This window comes from Anticarsia gemmatalis, chromosome 2 (assembly GCF_050436995.1).
Source record: "Anticarsia gemmatalis isolate Benzon Research Colony breed Stoneville strain chromosome 2, ilAntGemm2 primary, whole genome shotgun sequence".
In the NCBI taxonomy this organism is placed as follows: Eukaryota; Metazoa; Arthropoda; class Insecta; order Lepidoptera; family Erebidae; genus Anticarsia; species Anticarsia gemmatalis.
This window is the reverse complement of record NC_134746.1, coordinates 7,900,794-7,918,037: the sequence shown is the minus strand read 5'-3', so window position 1 is coordinate 7,918,037 and position 17,244 is coordinate 7,900,794. Positions and strand designations below refer to the sequence as shown.

At 35.6% G+C, this 17,244-nt stretch overlaps 4 protein-coding genes across 5 annotated transcripts; 1 reads left to right on the top strand and 3 right to left on the bottom strand.

The window, feature by feature from the left end:
* Positions 1–611: 611 nt before the first annotated feature.
* Positions 612–8,175, top strand: LOC142982913 (antichymotrypsin-2-like). 2 transcript variants are annotated; one of them, XM_076129658.1, is made up of 9 exons: positions 612–697; positions 780–1,098; positions 1,470–2,214; positions 3,024–3,197; positions 3,323–3,535; positions 3,673–3,912; positions 5,765–5,968; positions 6,667–6,790; positions 7,980–8,175. In XM_076129658.1, the coding sequence occupies exons 3-9, from the start codon at positions 1,567–1,569 to the stop codon at positions 8,087–8,089; spliced, it is 1,713 nt and encodes a 570-aa protein (XP_075985773.1). In that variant the 5' UTR covers positions 612–697; positions 780–1,098; positions 1,470–1,566; the 3' UTR covers positions 8,090–8,175. The 2 variants fall into 2 exon arrangements, with proteins under 2 accessions (XP_075985773.1, XP_075985765.1); XM_076129650.1 differs by lacking the exons at positions 612–697; positions 780–1,098 and adding an exon at positions 1,150–1,371.
* LOC142986104 (neuronal acetylcholine receptor subunit alpha-6-like) lies at positions 3,923–5,363 on the bottom strand. Its single transcript, XM_076134359.1, has one exon. It carries the CDS (start codon positions 5,361–5,363, stop codon positions 4,092–4,094), a length of 1,272 nt encoding a protein of 423 aa, XP_075990474.1. The 3' UTR covers positions 3,923–4,091.
* Positions 8,173–10,723, bottom strand: LOC142982927 (uncharacterized). The gene is made up of 3 exons (XM_076129670.1): positions 10,112–10,723; positions 9,536–9,698; positions 8,173–8,580 (listed from the first exon to the last, which is right to left on the bottom strand). The coding sequence occupies exons 1-3, from the start codon at positions 10,328–10,330 to the stop codon at positions 8,294–8,296; spliced, it is 669 nt and encodes a 222-aa protein (XP_075985785.1). The 5' UTR covers positions 10,331–10,723; the 3' UTR covers positions 8,173–8,293.
* Positions 10,724–10,894: 171 nt separating this feature from the next.
* Csp (Cysteine string protein) lies at positions 10,895–16,966 on the bottom strand. Its single transcript, XM_076129683.1, has 2 exons — positions 16,227–16,966; positions 10,895–11,797 (listed from the first exon to the last, which is right to left on the bottom strand). Exons 1-2 carry the CDS (start codon positions 16,813–16,815, stop codon positions 11,772–11,774), a joined length of 615 nt encoding a protein of 204 aa, XP_075985798.1. The 5' UTR covers positions 16,816–16,966; the 3' UTR covers positions 10,895–11,771.
* Positions 16,967–17,244: the final 278 nt, after the last annotated feature.

The window sequence follows — 17,244 nt, the reverse complement described above, 5'->3', positions numbered from 1 at the left end:
TTGGGGTCTAAGCAGTGTGCTTTGTGTCTGTGTTAGGAGGTAGGTACGTTTAAACTGACTCTGTCGACGCGGCATAGTCTCGAGACTCGGGTTCGAATTCGGAGCTGGGTCAAAAAACTTCATTCTTTAGTTTCTCTGTCAAGAAATTCTCAGACCATGACGTTACAACACCAAGTAATCAGCACGAATTTGAAACGTCAAGAACGCAGACCTCTGTGCCTTGAAGAGTACACACTGCACTCGCGTATAAACAAACTTCTGCACAGTTGACTAGGTTAAACGAAACCGGCTGCCTAAGTAGTCGAATATTGGCAAGAAGGACATTTATTTAGGTAAGTTTGAAAAGTCAAGTTTTGGCAAACCACAACCAATTAAATGTAAAACAGTGGTGGGCAAGACGGCCAGTTATAACTACACTACTTTGGGCGCTCAATGCTTATACATATACCTATACTTACTAAACAAACCGAGACGAACTACTGGAAACTAGAAAACATTTTATATTGTTTGCATTCAACCTTTACTCGTATCTTCACGCTATTAGATTAACAACGAGTGTTGCCTAATCATGGTTAAACATTTCTGAAAAAGCCGTAGGCACGTGTTAAAATGACTATGGGAGGAAGTATTCTCAATGACGCCGAGCATCGTGTGTATTGCTACTATTTTTTAAATAATCTAAGCAAAAAAGATGTAGGTAAGTACAGATATTACTAAATAGAATATTATTTGTAATGCGATATATCCAACTGTATTTTTTTTCTTCTTACGTTTTTAAGGTACACTGTACAGTATGGTAAATCCCCCTCATACGAGAAAATAATAGTCTTCTGGTTGTAGAACTTTTATCATCTTTACTAATTCAGTGGAACGGTAGACTGATAAGCCCGGCGAGGACAATGCCCAACATTTAAACTCCGGGTAATTTGAGACAGAATTTCAATGATCACTTGTTACATACATTCATAGTCTCACAGAGACAGGTTACACTGGAAGATATAGAAATAAGGCACCGAAGCACATGCGAGGAAGAGGCCAATGGGTGATCAAGACTGAACTGATTTATTTGGCAGATGCCACAGAACATCTCTCATTTAGGTAGATATCTATTATTCTAAAGTAGATATTTAGATCTACCAATATCGTTGGGATCCTATTGAGGCTAAATTCTAAGGGTCCAATCACATTCAGATACGCAGCTTTATGTAAATTAGTCCAATCGACATTAATTACTTCTACTAATTCGGCGGAAAGTGCTTACCTAGTCCGCGTAAACGAGAAACGAATGTGATTATCGTGGATACGCCTTGTAGTCGATTAAGTTCTCTCAAGTGCAGTGGTCATAACTACTTACTGTGATATATTATAGAAGTAAGATATAATAATATGTATATACTTAAGTGATTTTTGTGATATTCATGTGCTAGCCTCTTATTCATAGAATTATTTACAAAATGCTGTACTTACAGATACCTATCCAGACTACTCGCACATAAAATGATATCTTAGCATCAAGAAAACGCTCCAGTCATACGAAGAGGGGGCATGTGATGTTTCATATTTACTATGAATCGAGACTGTGCAACATTTGTAATAATAATACTTGAAATTTTTCAAATAATCTGTCTTCAAGCAAATGATATACCATCCTCCAATATAAACAATGCCACAGGACGTCATTATATTTCTTCCTATCCTGTACCGAAATTAGACAATACAAAAAAATCTTTCTGTGTGGTCGATAACAAACTGGTCGAGTGTTCAATTGATGATGAAAAAGTAAATAACAAGAACTTGAAAACGCATTTGCACAATTTAAATAGAATGAACTCATTGCTCAGTGAAGTGCCACCTGTGTACCGACGAATTCTTATGACTAGGTCTGCTGGCACAATGAACCCAGTGCAGGGCAGAATACTTCCAAGTAATATGATGTACCCTGTGCAAGGAGCCAGCTATTATCCACCTAGTTTCAGCTCCAGGCCGAATTTGAATATGATACTGAATAACGTTAATAGACCATTTAGTTTACCACCGCTGGTTAAACAACCTTCAGGGGGCTTTACGCCATCCTTGAATAACATAAACAGTATTGCTACTCACAATCTATTATTGAAACCAACCGTAGCAGAACCAACACCGCCGTACCAAATTCTGTCTTCCTTTGAGAAATTTTCACGGAGCCTCGATCACTTTGAACGAAAATTTTACGTGGTAAGTTTTATTTAGATTGTTATGTTTAGTTTTAACTTTGTACTTTTTTTATTTTAAATAAAAAGAAATACAAATTAAGTACCTGATACAGTACATCACCTGAGTACAGTAGTAAGTATAAAGGTGAACGTATCGTACAATTCAGATGACCGACGGAACTGTCCTTGCGGCCTTTACATGATATGCTTGATAGTAAGAATGCGACGATTATTGTGAGAACACAGAGTTTGTGTCATAATTAAGTATTTCAGGCTGCGCCATGCCAATCAATATTCATGAATACACTCTATATTTTATGCTAAGGCTAAGACTGTAAAACAATGGAGTAATTATATAAAAGTATTATAGGCATGAAAACAAAATTTGTGTTGATGCTATTATTAAAATTAAATAGCGTTTATTTACTCACATGTGATGGAACACAATATACAGCCTTTAACCTTATCGATATGTTTACCGATTTTGTTTCATTGAATATCTCAATACCCGTTATGAATGTATGAATAGTTATGGTTTGTTGATATTGACACAGGACTGACAGAATTAAATAATAAAAAATTACGATTCTTAAACGGGAGGTTATATTTATTTTTATTTTTCTCTTATGGGCTACGGCCGGTACCATCACTTCTGATTAAGTGTTGATTAAATTAGGCATCAGGTGGTTTTCCTGCCAATTTATCTAGTAAGTAAGTAGTAAGAGATTATCCGACAGTTATATTTATGCTATGTGTCCTTATCTCATACTGGCTACAACTTACACAGAAACAGGGAAGGCGTATTAGCTGAGTATCTGTATGTTCTTTCAGATAACGTTCAACAAACTGTTGTCAATAAGTCCTCAAGAGCGACGGACTAATGGAATGAGCTTCGTCCAGTCGGGCTTCTTCTTACAACTGGTGTTGATGGCTCTCGCGCTAGAGGTTGACCCTCAATCTAAAGCTGAAATTACCAAAAGTACTGGCTTTCAAGGGAGTGATGTGGTAGGCTGACTTTTTAATTTTATTGTGAGGTATTATTTTAATTCTGGCAATAGTAAATTATTTTTCTGGACTATATTGTCTTAACGAATACATGGAACCATTTAATTACTCTAATACTTTTTTAGGAAACTACAAATTTTATAAGAAATTTGATATCACATCTGCCAAAGTCGTCGGATAAGATAAAATTCCGGGCGGCATCGCGACTTATACTGTGGCCCGGTAGAAACCTTACTCCGACATTTTGTGGTGGAGCTGCGGCTGCGCTGCGACTCAACATTGATAGTTTTAACGGTACGGAGAGACCTGACCAGATAGTTTCAGTGCTTAACCGAAATGTAAGTGTTAAATATCGCCTATTTGATTTTTCCCTTGTACTTAGACGGTTTTACGCACGTTATAGAGAATCAAAATAGTATTAGTGTACCTACTTACTAGTGTGTGGTACTTTTAAAACACAAACACACCAAAATAGGTGGAGGCGGATTCTGGTGGAGTAATACGTGACACGTTCGACGAGGACGACGTGTCTGGGGGCGTCACGGCGGTGCTCACCACCACGCTGTACCTCCGCGCGCGCTGGCGCTCCGCCCCCACCGTGCTCAACGGCACCACCCCGTTCCGTGACGCAGACGGCGCACCACACCGCAACGTACGCATGGTCAGACTCAACGATGTCATGGGATACGCCGACATCAGGGAATGGGACGCTCAGGTTAGTAGTTAGTTCGGAACTCTATCTGATTTTATTAATATTTATTGTTATAAAATACATACAGTAATTACAAAACTAATATGATTGTGTTATGCGTGATCCACTTATTATATGCATAAGTATGAGTACTGAGTAGGTACTTAGAGGCTAAAGTGTTTCATTATTATCTATAACTTAACTCAGTTGTCGCGCGGTAAGTAAACCGAAAGAAGCACAACATAGGCCAGTGCTGCCACGATGAACATTACGCTATTGAGTAAATTCGCGAACTGTATCCAATCCAAGTGCACGCGCGCTTTAGCGTCATCCCCCCTAGAACTAACTTCAGTCAAACCTTTGGTGTCGAACTCCTCATTTGGGTCAAATTCTGTGAACACGACGTACTTCCCAGGTCCGCTGCTAACCAATCTATTCACTGTCACTATCCATCCGGGGGCCGGTATTACACGCTGTCTCAGATACATCAAAAGTAATGTCTCAACAATCCCAGCGAGTGTAATAATCATGGAATCTCGAAGAAACAGCAGCAAGATAGGTGGATCTGCGCTATGTTTCGGGATCTGGTACCCTATTTCTTTGAGAAAAGCAAAATGTCCGTAAAGACTGAAGCATATTAATACTAATCTTGTATAATCCTTCACATCTAACACTAGAGACATCAGTGTAAGTAGTATAATAACTACCGAAGGTACTACGACGATGGCTGCCGGTCCCGCTGATATTCTCTTTAGTACAAATGTGTACTTCAACATCGGATATGTGTTATTGGGACAACACTTGTATTTTCCGGGCAAGCGTTCATTTACGACGTGCAGCAACTTCCACCCTGGCCCATTCTGATAATCATCCATGACAACTGGTCTCGTTTTAAAAAAGGTATAATTTACCTGTTCCCCGGTATTCATCCACGATCCGAAGTATAAAGTACAATTTTGTTCATCATAAGGCCAGTTTCGAAGTGACGTCCTACAGATGCCAGTGTGAGCGACGTGTGGGACGCACGTCACGTTGCCGTCGTGCTGCACCAGGCACGATGTGTACATCTGTTCCGATTGGTACATTGTGGCGTCAGCGTTGAATAGCGCCATCCTCGGGCTCCAGATTTGGTGACTCTCCAATTGTGTTTCTAAAATGTTGCCATAGTCTGATGGAGTCCATTTTAAAAATTGATCTTTCCAGGTAATTCCCACCCAACTGTGGACAGTAAACGTTTCTTCTAGGGCGTCGAAGCTGAGGTATTTGAGAGCCAGCCGAACTGATACATTAACGGCATCTTTATGATCTGTGACTGGTCGAAAATCGGCGTTATATGCGCAAAGCAGATCGTGATTGAGGTTTGCTTCATCATGGTTTTGTTCTTTGCGATTGTCCGGGCATTCCCGATCACAGGATGCGAGGGACACCAGCAGCGCTAACGAAGCGCACCACACGAAGTATGTGAACTGCACCATGACTGACACCACAATGACAGACCGGGCAATAGTTATTGTTCTGAGTGTCGTTGATACATGACACTGTGAGCCGCCCCCAACGATAACAATTTTGATATTCTCCATTTCCAGATCGTCAACACGTGTAGATGTAGGTAGAGATATAGGTACCTAACACACCACTGTTAGGTACATACTACATACTATCTAATTAACTAGCTACAAATATATTTAAATTCAAACAAAATAAGGTTTGATTCTATGTTTTATTATAATAAATCATCGTCAGTAATAATCAATTTTAGTTACCTAAGTAAATAACTTGTTAAATCACTGTCCTGTCCCATCAATTTAAGCATTTAATACAGCTCTAAGATGTCCCTACACATATTAAGATTTATTCAAGTACAACGGTTTTTCAGGCCATAGAGATTCCTTACGCATCACCAGATCTCAGCCTGGTGATCGTGGTGCCTCGCGCACCCTCCCTGAGAAGACTAGTAGACCAGGTGAAGAGCACAAGCATCACAGATATCACAGCTAGGATGAAAAGGATTCGGATGGCTGCCATACTCCCAATCTACACACTGCGCATGACTTTGCTGTTGCCCAATAAGTTACAGGCTGTAAGATTTTTTTAATTATTTCAATGGCTTAATCATTCACACCTGATTGTGGCCATTAATCAGGTTCGAATTGATGATTTTTATATTAACATTCCTGACATAACTTAAACTTAAGGATCTTAACTAACTTAGGGACGAAAAAGATGCTTTATTGACGTTGTAACTATGGCAAGGTATGAAAACTTTAAAAAATTGTGAAGAGAAATTGAAAATTTGCTGTTATCGATTTAAATAGGTACTCGATTATTTAGAATTCAATCGGAATGTTATACGTTATATTGCATATCGCACCATGACGAAGCCACCACTGATACGCGCCATACGGTCGTGCCCCGAATAGATTATGTAGGCAGATCAAGTATCCAGCTTTATCCGCCTACATCGAAAATCCCTGACATAATGACGCATAGTCTAAATGGCTGGCTCAAAGGGGCTACAATGGCTTTGAAGTGCTGTCAATCCTATGGTGGAAACCTATAAAGTATCTTCCAATCGTTTTTGGTGGCCTCCTGACAATATCAAACTCCTAAGAATGAATTTGGAACGGGAAAAAAATTAAAATCGATTTGGCGTAGATACATGTCGCCAGGTATTTCTTTATTCTTCTCATTAGTTCGGAAGTTAGGGCTAATAATAGACCCTAAATATTTGTTGTGAGCCCTTTCAAATACCTGAAATAACCTTTTCTGTTCTGCCAGATGGGCATATCGCGGCTGTTCGATGTCAAAGATCCATCGGCAGGTGCATCTTTACGTCTCTCTCATATGGTGCAGCGACTTATGTTCTGGGCAGAAGCTGGACGGAACGCGTTCAAAGACGATGGTAAGATCTTCATACACCACAAACAACCCTATCATTACTGTTCATAAATTATTGGAATCATTACCACTTATAATGTTTCGAACACAATGGTATTCAACTAGCGCAATCAATTTTGAACAAGTAGCGACATCTAGTGCAGCGATATGAAAATTGTAAAACAACACGTAAACAGCGATTGACCCATATTCTGTTTAAGAAGGAAGTGTATAAATTGTATGTAATAAAAGAAGAAGCTCTTTACCGAATACCATTTCAAATTCTCAATTGTTATTGAGGTCGACTACGCTGACCGACCTGGGAATCAAGCGAGGCCGTGGCCGGTGGCCGTGACGATCTACGGCGTAGTGACTATCCAATATATCAACAAGGAAATGATAGCTAAATGCTAATACTTTTAGTTCTATCGCTCATTATCGCGAAACGGATCTTAGATATCCACGAAGTCATATATTGACGATATACGTGTATTATTGTTATTTAGACATATGTAATTTCAAAAACTAATACCTGCTAGACTAGGTAATGGTATACACACTAGACTAAAAGTAAGCATATTTATTGTGTACCACTACCATGTAGCATTATCTTTCTTACCATGAATTTAGCACATAGGATAATAAGGTGGGTAAATATAAATCGTTCCGATATCTAGGTCGTTAGTTATTTTTTTTATATCCTATATTTTTTTTTTTATATATATACTTATACACTATATTTATTTTAACTATATACCAAATTCTGTTTCTGTTATGTAACTCGTCAACTATTTACTAACGGGCTAATCGTATAGTCATAACCATATCTATTAGATAAAATACCTGTATATCTTTATCTTTGATTAAAAGGAGCTTTATGACGCATAGATACCTACGCAAAGATAAGGTTTCTGAATAATTTCTTGTGTTGACTATAATTAGTTCTTAAAAACATGATAACCTGCATTTTCCTTCGATATCGTAAAATACTGATACCGACAACTATGTAAGCTAATAAATAAATAGGTCGACGCAGTTTTTTGATGATATTTTGATTTGATGCACCTGCACTATGCTTCCATAGGATTTCCCAAACCATAGAGCAAACTAAATGGGGGTTTCTATGAAACTATGAAAGTACATGTACAAATGTTCTATGGTCGGTTAATTTAGTTCTTATTTTATTAATATAGTATTCCTAATTCATATTGCAGGTATCGAATGGGACGAACGACCGGAAATGGATCTCCTTGTTGACAGACCTTACATATTCTATGTGCGCTGGCGCAATCTTACGCTCATGAATGGAAACTTTGTATTATAATCCATGAAAAAACACTGGTCTTAATAACAATTATTTAGTAGTGCTTTAACTTTAAAAATAGTTCTTACAAATAAATAAGTAGGTAAAACTAATTTTGAATTTATTTATTAAAATGAAAAACAAGCCTTCTGAATGTATCGTACAGTCAGCCACCTATACTATTGTGAAGTAGCAACAGCATAATGTAACATTTCCCTACCTCTATCAATTTTTAAACGTGCGCATGGTCTCACTTTTATTGAAATTAGCAGTGACATAAAATTCTCTGACGGGTTCCTCCTTCGGCTCACAGAGAGGTCTTCCATAAGTGGGAGCAATAATACCACTGCGGTGAAATATGGCGCTCAGCTCGGTCACGGTGGGCCAGTAGGGGGCGCGCGCGAATGCAGCCGCTGACTCGCCGTAACAGTCGCGAATGACAAGCACTTCGCTCCCTCGACGGCCGAACACAATCCACTGGTCTGCTGATTCGTTCTGAATCGTATACTCACCTGTATTATAATTTAGCTGTGTTTTAGTTATGTAGGTACAACTTATGCAAATAGGAATACCGAGAAGTTTCGCCTTATCGACTTTTGCTTGAATGGGCTGGGCCGCAAACCTTGAACCACAGATTACTTAGTACCTAGTCACTATTAGAAACTTTGGGTTGCTAGGCTGGCTAGGCGCCAGGCTGGGATCTCGCTCGATTATGGAATATATTACCTCCAAAGTTTCGTTTTGACTTTGAAATGTAAGCAAGAAGCTATAATAAAAGTAAAGACATTGTGCGCTTGTGTCCGTAATTATGTAGGTCAATGAATTGCAGCCTTCTTGAACATCTGCAGGCGCAGGTGTTCGACCAGGATACCTATTTTTAGAAACGTATTGTATTGAGTTTATTACCATACGTTTACTACCAGCTTTTACCCGCAGCTTTGATCGTGTAGACATTTTATTTATACGCTGAGGAGATATTTATTCTGAGTACATTCCTGGGTAAATTTACGGTCAGTCAAAGAGGTGAATATGAGCACATTTTGGAGAGGCTAAGTATTGATAGTGATAAACCGTCATTATTACACAATCTGAGGCAATTTAAACCAAACTGGTACTATTTTCTACTGATATGTTTCAACCGCAAACAAGCTCAACAATCGTCTCTCGATTTGAAGTCACTTCACACACACGGGGAAGTCCCGTGTTTTATATCACTGAGAATGAGAATTTAAGCACTTAGTTGAACTATGCAAATAGACAACAGAATAGCTAATGAGTCATGTTAACAATCATTATGACAATTACCTACTCCAGAAAGTTGAGTCAACCTATGAGCAGTATGTGTAGAGTGCAGATAAAACAACTCTATTTCCAAGAAACTGCTTAACCCATTTGGTTATGACAATAACTAAAGATAGGTAACATTGGAAGGTTGGTACTAATACTTTTCATATAATTTCATTTTACCTGGTTTATCCTCAAAAATAAAGATGTTTTCCATAAGGCCGGAGTCGGAGCCGATGCCCTGTAGGAAGTGCTTGCCGACTGGAGTCTCCACTTGCAGTAAACACCGGCTCCATATTACTCGATTACTAAAGTTCCCGTACTTCACAATGTTTTGTTCTCGTTCCTGATTAAATATATTTCATGTAGATATTAAACATTATGGTAGTAGGTACGTAATTATAAAAACAGTGTGGAGATCAATGAATATGGAAAATAAGAATTCCCGAAATGTTCTTCTGAATAGGGCAATTTTGGTACTTTTTAGGCAGTGCAGTTATTCATTTTAATTTTCTGACACCTTATTAGATTTATAAAATATTTTTTTGTGTCATATTCACAGGACACCACTCAGTTAAATCGATCACACTCGGGATTCGAGCCCGCTGCGCTTTGCGCGTTAACCATCCACACGTACACTTAATTGAGTCACATTACTTGGAAAGAGCCTTAGCAGACAAGCATATTATATATCGAACATTGCATGTTTTACGCTAAGCCTTAAACTTTATCTTGAAAGACTGGTTAATTAATACCTACCAACTCTGTCGTGGCCCTTATCCGAAATTTGAAACAAGCAGCAGCGTTTGGCGTCGTATACACCGTCAACCAACTCCCGACCAAGTCGAACACGTTCACATTAGGACCCTTTTTGTAGATCGGACAAAGTTCCGATAATGTTTTATTATTATTCAACGTTATCACTGTGGTTATCGTTACCAGTAAAATGAAATAAATTGAATAAATATTACTGTTCATTTTTTATAACCGTTTTAGCGAAGTTATAACTGTGACCGAGAGTCAACCGTCAGATATTGATCAGCGGAAATCTGTTGCGCCGTTTTTATAAAAGACAAATAACAGTTACTTTCGGATGTTTAAACACCATTCACATTTAATGCACCTATTGTTCAAACAAAATATTTAATGTTTGTGTTAATTGTCGCCAAATACTTGCAGTCGTCAACGGAGAAGAGTGCAGATGCACGATAATATTCAGGTGGAAGAAGCCACAAGACTCAAAATCTGATTTATTTTTTGACAGACACGATTTTAAAAGGACTGAATCGTCATATAAATGCATAATAAACATTTATTTCTACCAATTATCGCATCGCACTTATTAGGTAAGATACTCTACTTTACCACCTTGAGCAGTTATGTTACCGCGTTAGTCGACGTGTCTTGTTTTGTAACATTCATTAATATTCATTAGTTAAATTTTATGACTAAGGCAACACTCTAAAGTTTAACACACATGCCCCTTAAATTTAACTTGTGATTTGTGTTTCCAATAGAGTTATCTAATTATTAAACAAGAAATTTAGTGGAATATTATATTTTATTAATACAACCAGTATGTAATATATAATCAACACAGGTATAACAGGTATACAGTCTCATAAAAATAAACTAGAGGCCAATAACAATCTACAAGCAAGAACTAGGCTCTGCGGAATTTGGAGTATTTAGAATAAGCATACACTGTACATATTACACATCTAATAAATACAATATGTAACATTTTACCTATTACAACATGAGTGTATATTATTCATAAAATTTCCGCCTTAATATGGACCTATAATAACTAAGATGTAGAGGACAGCTAGTAGCTACACAATGTACCAACAGTGAGTGTAAGATGTGTGCTCGACGTCGTCGGCCGCGTTCATTGCTATAGTACCGTGTAGAATAGATATATTAGTACTATCAATGCCATTACACATACATAGCAATGCCTTAAACCAAGAATGTTTTGAAAGTGCATCTTTCCAGGCATGTAAATTCCAGATTGGATTGTCTTTGCAGAGATGTTAAATGAATCGATCAATCCATCATAGATTATTATCATTACGTTTTGCGCTCTATCTCCGAATTATGCTCATATCGTTTAAAGATTATAGTCGTGTAAAATTCCCAATAAATTCATAATAATAAAACATACATATAATAGAGTCGAAAAACATAAAACTGAAATAATTACTTGTCAATAAAAACAATATTTTTTGTATAATATATTGGAGTAAAATAATAAGTAGCCTAATCAAAATAATAAAAGTATAAAAATATTTCGTAGCATGAACAAATAAGTTTATTTTAGTCTTACATGGTACCTATGTTCAAAGTTCGCGCTGGTGGTTATACAAGTACGTTCCTCGTTTCACTTACAAATTATGTTAGACTAGATGTAAATACTTCATGTGTATTTTGGAATACTGCTTCCTGGGAACAAGAAAAAACAAAATTATGTCAAATTTGTTAATACCAATATATGCGTATTTTAGGGGATAACAGAGAAATTAATGTTTTATTCGTAATTAATCAATCAAAAGAATATTGATAAATTAACTATTATGTGCTGATTATTTTATTAAAGATACTAAGTTGATGCAAGTGGTGACTGACTGACTGCAAACTGTTAAAAATGTCCTGTTTCCTCCGCCATAGACACGCTTTCCATATGATTAGTTCCAATCTGAAGCTTTTATTATCTAAGTAGTCTTCATTCGATCGTTCCGATTCAGTTCTCTGTGCAGATCTGATGATCTTCCTTAGCGCGGGTGTTTTTAAACAAAGTAAAAAGGATGATTATTATCTAAGTGGCCTAGTTAATAACTGGTTCTGTCAATAATAGATATAACATTTCTTATGCAGATTTTTATTTAATTGAAAGTTATAAGTGTAGTTACATTTTAACATCCTTATTATTTGACAATGTCGTTATAAATACTCGTTGACTAGTACCATAACTTTATAATACATACATAATGAGACATAACATAGTCCATCCTTGCGCTCGATCTCATACTAGCGTGGAGCTGGTGGAACAATGAAATTTTAATCATTTTCAAATGTTTACAACAACAACTACATTAATTTACAATATCACACACATTTCAAACTAATGCATCAAGTATAGATAATATTATTATGTAATAAAATGTTAACAGTGTAATATTAGAAACGTGTCGCATAAGTAGATATTCATTTAAATTTTTTAATCATGAAGCTTCTGTGATTTACAAAGTGGATCTAAACTAGCTTTTCCTTCGTCTACAATTCATTACAACGATTAAAACGTTAATTCACGCTATTCCTTATCTCTTAAAGCATACTTAACCGTTAACAAGCAAGAATAAAATATTAGGTATTAACATGTAATGGGTACACAGGGGTATGCGTATTCAGTTAGTTTAAAAAATGGACCCCATATCGTAATCAGGCCAATGCCAACTGCTTATAAACAGGCGATAGTTACACCACAATAGTTGACATTGTTTGCATTATACTTATATATCTGCTAGGGAAAAATGGAGTCCATGTTTAAAGTAACATCTAATCTTACGATTCCGACAAAATTATTTTATGGGCCTTAACGAAAAGTTTTCTACTGAGTGCTATGTTATGAACATAAACGAATTCATCTAGCGAAAAATCTAAGGGAGTCAAATATTTTTAGAGAACAGACTTACAAACAGTTTCAAACCTACCCAGTCTAAATGTTCAATTGAATCGCCGTAATCGCTACAATCTTATAAATACCTCATAAGTTTCATTTTGGTCATTAACTAGTTATTTACGCTAAAATGATTTAGCTTACAAGAAATACATAAACTCAATGAATATTGATAACACGACTTCACGTTTCTCCTAAACATATTATTACGAGCAAACGAATAAATAGTAAATACTAGCACTATTACCTCGATTAACATAAATATGAATATAACAAAGTGTAGGCGATAATATATAAATTCTAATTGTAATGTAGTTATTACGACTTAGATCGATTTAGACACACACATTGAATAAAGACTGTCCCAAACTTAAGCATGGTTAAAGCCAAGAAAATCTAGGTCACCTAGATACTTAATTATACCTAATGTTTCTTACTTATTGATCTGTTAACTTTAAACTATTATGCACTTCTCAAGAGGCAAATTTTGATGAACCAAGGGAGAATAAATGGAGGGAACAAGAACAACATCACACACTTTTCTATACATCAGTAAGAAAATACAAAACACTTGGCATTGCAGATCAAATATTTACCTGGAATACTTAATATAGAATGATAGAGCAATTTTTCTGACTACAGGATTTCATCATATTAACTTTATACAAAGATAATAATGGCAGCATAGTTATGGAAGTCAATATGGAAGAACATTTTCCTTAAGCGATTAGTATATCAATGTAATGGCTTTTAATCATGTTTAATTTTGGTACAATCTATTATTGGTTTTTCAAGGGATTCTGAAGTCCGCTGACCAATTCATAATAGCAGACAAGTTTTAATTTGAGCACAATTTACCATATTAAAGCAGAGGTACTTAAAATTGAGTAGTTACCTACTTAATGTCGACAATTGATTTAATTAATGATATCATCCTCTGGATAATTGGAGTCTACCAATTTTATATACTTGTTATCCTGAAAATGTCCTAAAGTAAGTTTTTCATAATATTCAATCCTTTCTTATTTAGTTTGGGAACATTTTAATAAATACACTAGAATCTCCAAGCTAAACCTATTCAATACTTAAGACTCAGTTGCAGTTAAATCTCGATAGAAGAAGTAATTTAATTAAGGATGCAATATTTTAAAATTACATTGAATGACAAATATAAAGTCCAACTTAAAACACCTTTATCTTAAATTATATTTAAAAATCTTCACAACAGATATTTAAATAGATGTTGCAAATACTGAATCTTGCCAATGCATTTTCGATGCTCTTTAAAAAAATTTGGTTAATTACCTTTTAAGACACTTGCTTTTATATTTTATCATTTATGTTGTAATTGCTGTTATGATAATTTTTTTGGATAAATTTTGTTGGCTAATTACCCTCAGTGACTGATATTAAGTGATAATAAATAGCATAATTAATTATTTCATTTTGATAAGCTAAAACTACTAGGAAACTAAAAAGGGAGGAATGTTACTTTATAAATGGTTAAAATTATTTGGATATTAAATGTGTTTACTATTTTGTGGTCAACCAAGAAACAGTAAACATTTTTAATTGACTTGTATGTAGTATAATTTTTTTCAGAATATAAGAACTTTTTTGAAGCCAAATCATACTTAAGTATATATTTTAGATGCTTTTAAACATGTAATCTTAATCAAATAAAGTAACATCTACTTAAGTTTTAAATTAAAATTGTTATATACTAAATTGTCATTACTAGAAAACATTTTTCGAAATTTTCTGGACATGTTTCAGTTACTTACTAAAGATAAATGTGATTGTAATGAAATGCATTATCTATATTATAGATGTAATATAATATGTAACCTAAGTAAATATTATTTTAACAAGCAAGGCTCTGATTGAAGCATATACACTGGCTTCTTTAGGTAATTAATAAGGTTGCATTGTTTGCTCCAAATGATTTAATAATGTCATAATAATTAAAAATCCAAGATAATTGTTTATATTGCAGTTGCTTCAAAACATGCCACAGGATTATTGACACATTATTATTTTCTTGAAGCATGTCTTTACTCAAGGCTAGTAATATTAACATTTTAAAGTCATGTTTACAAAGAAGTATAAAGCTGTGTAGTAATAGTCACATGTTTCAAGATTATGTAAAAGTTAACTATACTTCAAAATATGAAAGCTGGAAACCTAAATGATGTAATGAAAAGTTAAATAATCAAGTCTATATTGGTTGTTATGGAAGCTTCTAAGCTTGAACACAGATAAACTGTGATAGTAACTCACTGGAGACCGATATAACAACAATTCTTAAATCTCATACCAAATAAAAAAGGGCAGCATTTGGGGAAAGCTGCTACTGATTTTTCACCACTAAAGAGTCATAAACCTAGTGATTTCATTAAACTGATATCCCCATTAAAATACTACAAATAGTTTTATTAAAATGTATCTTTACTACACATATTGGTTCAGTCACTAAATTTATTTCTACATACTTTTTTAATTAAGGCCAAATTGAAGTACTTATAGAATGGTATGATATATGTTTTACTGATAATACATATTATCAATTTGACAAAGTTATAATATATTAGTGGTAAAAGACCAGTATCCACACCAAACACTTATCACCGCTATCATACAAAGTACAGCACATCATAACATATTCTCCCTAAACCCTCACTTGTACAATAATGACAATCAACACAACATACCTAAGCAAATCTCTACAGTAGTTTAGATAAAATGAAAAACAAGATTAACCAACAACATTATATAGTCAAATGTATAGTTATACTATTTCCATGAAGTCTGTGATGTTGATTAACAAAGCCCCGTCACTTTTAGTAGCCACAGACCATACACCTTTACATAGGTACCATTCATGTGAAAAATAATACTTTGAAAAAATATTTTAAAATCCTTATTATGTAACAATTTAAAGAACAAATGTGTATTTCACTTAGAAATTATCTGAAACCAATGGCTAGTATTGTTGCCTAGTTCATTTCAAGACAACTTTATTATTTTTATATCTGTATAACAAGCAATGAGGTACCAATACAGGAACTGATTACTCAAGATATTGTGTCACACAACTCCAAATCATAATGTTCTTACTCAAATACAGTGGTTGACACATTTATTCAGAATAGTTGTGATTACTAGATTAATTTGAAATTCCATAATTGACCCCACCTGTGTTCAGACCTGTGTTCTCTGACGCGCCGCCAGCGGCCGGAGGAGGCGCCGGCATGGCGATTGGGGGCGCTTGGTCGCCCTTGGGACGGCTCTCTCCACCCGGCTGCACGGTCACGGCTTGCACGCCGTCCGAATCATCCCTCTCCAACGTATGATAATCGCCGGATTCTTCCGGGGGACGCGGCTTGCACTTGCCGCAGCAGCAGTTGCAACAACAGCATAGGCAGCAGCAGAAGTAGCATCCGGTCAAAATACCGCATACAATAAACAATGCTTTGCACCAAGTACTTGTTACTACGAAATAGGCGTTGACGTTTTCTTCACCAAATTGCTCAGAGATGTAAAGTCCGAGGGAGCCATAATTATCATAAATGTTCCGTTTCGTAGCATCACTCAGTATTGTATGTGCCCGATTTACTTCTTTGAATTTCTCAGCAGCTTCAGGATTGTTAGGATTCTTATCAGGATGGTATTTCAATGCTAATTTTCGGTAGCTTTTCTTGACATCGTCTGCGGTTGCAGTTTTTGGAACTTGCAGTATTTGATACAGGCTATCCCCAGCGGTAGACAGTTTCCTTTTGTCCATTTTGATATAGGATATTTGAGACGGCTTGAATTAACACGGTCAATAAAATATATTAGTGCAAAACTAAGACCCCTGAAGAATTTACGATAATACGAATATCTCACTCAGTCTACATTTTTTAACGCGCAGTCCGCAGTGTTACCGTTTAGAAATTGATTGAAAAGGGAAATACTATTTCTCACTACAAAAAAAATTCTAATATTGGTAATTACCTAGTTAATGACATATTTTAGTGTTAAATATATTTTCTTAGTTAGATTTCAATACCTACTATTCCTTCATATACTAAAAAAAAATAGCAGTGTTATAAAACAATCTAAATTCATACTGCAAAAAGATACTAAACTAGAGAAATAAGGTCGAAAAATAATATATGTTAGAAATAATTAATATTCTGTAATTTGTTGTGAAGCTACCACTATTTAATAA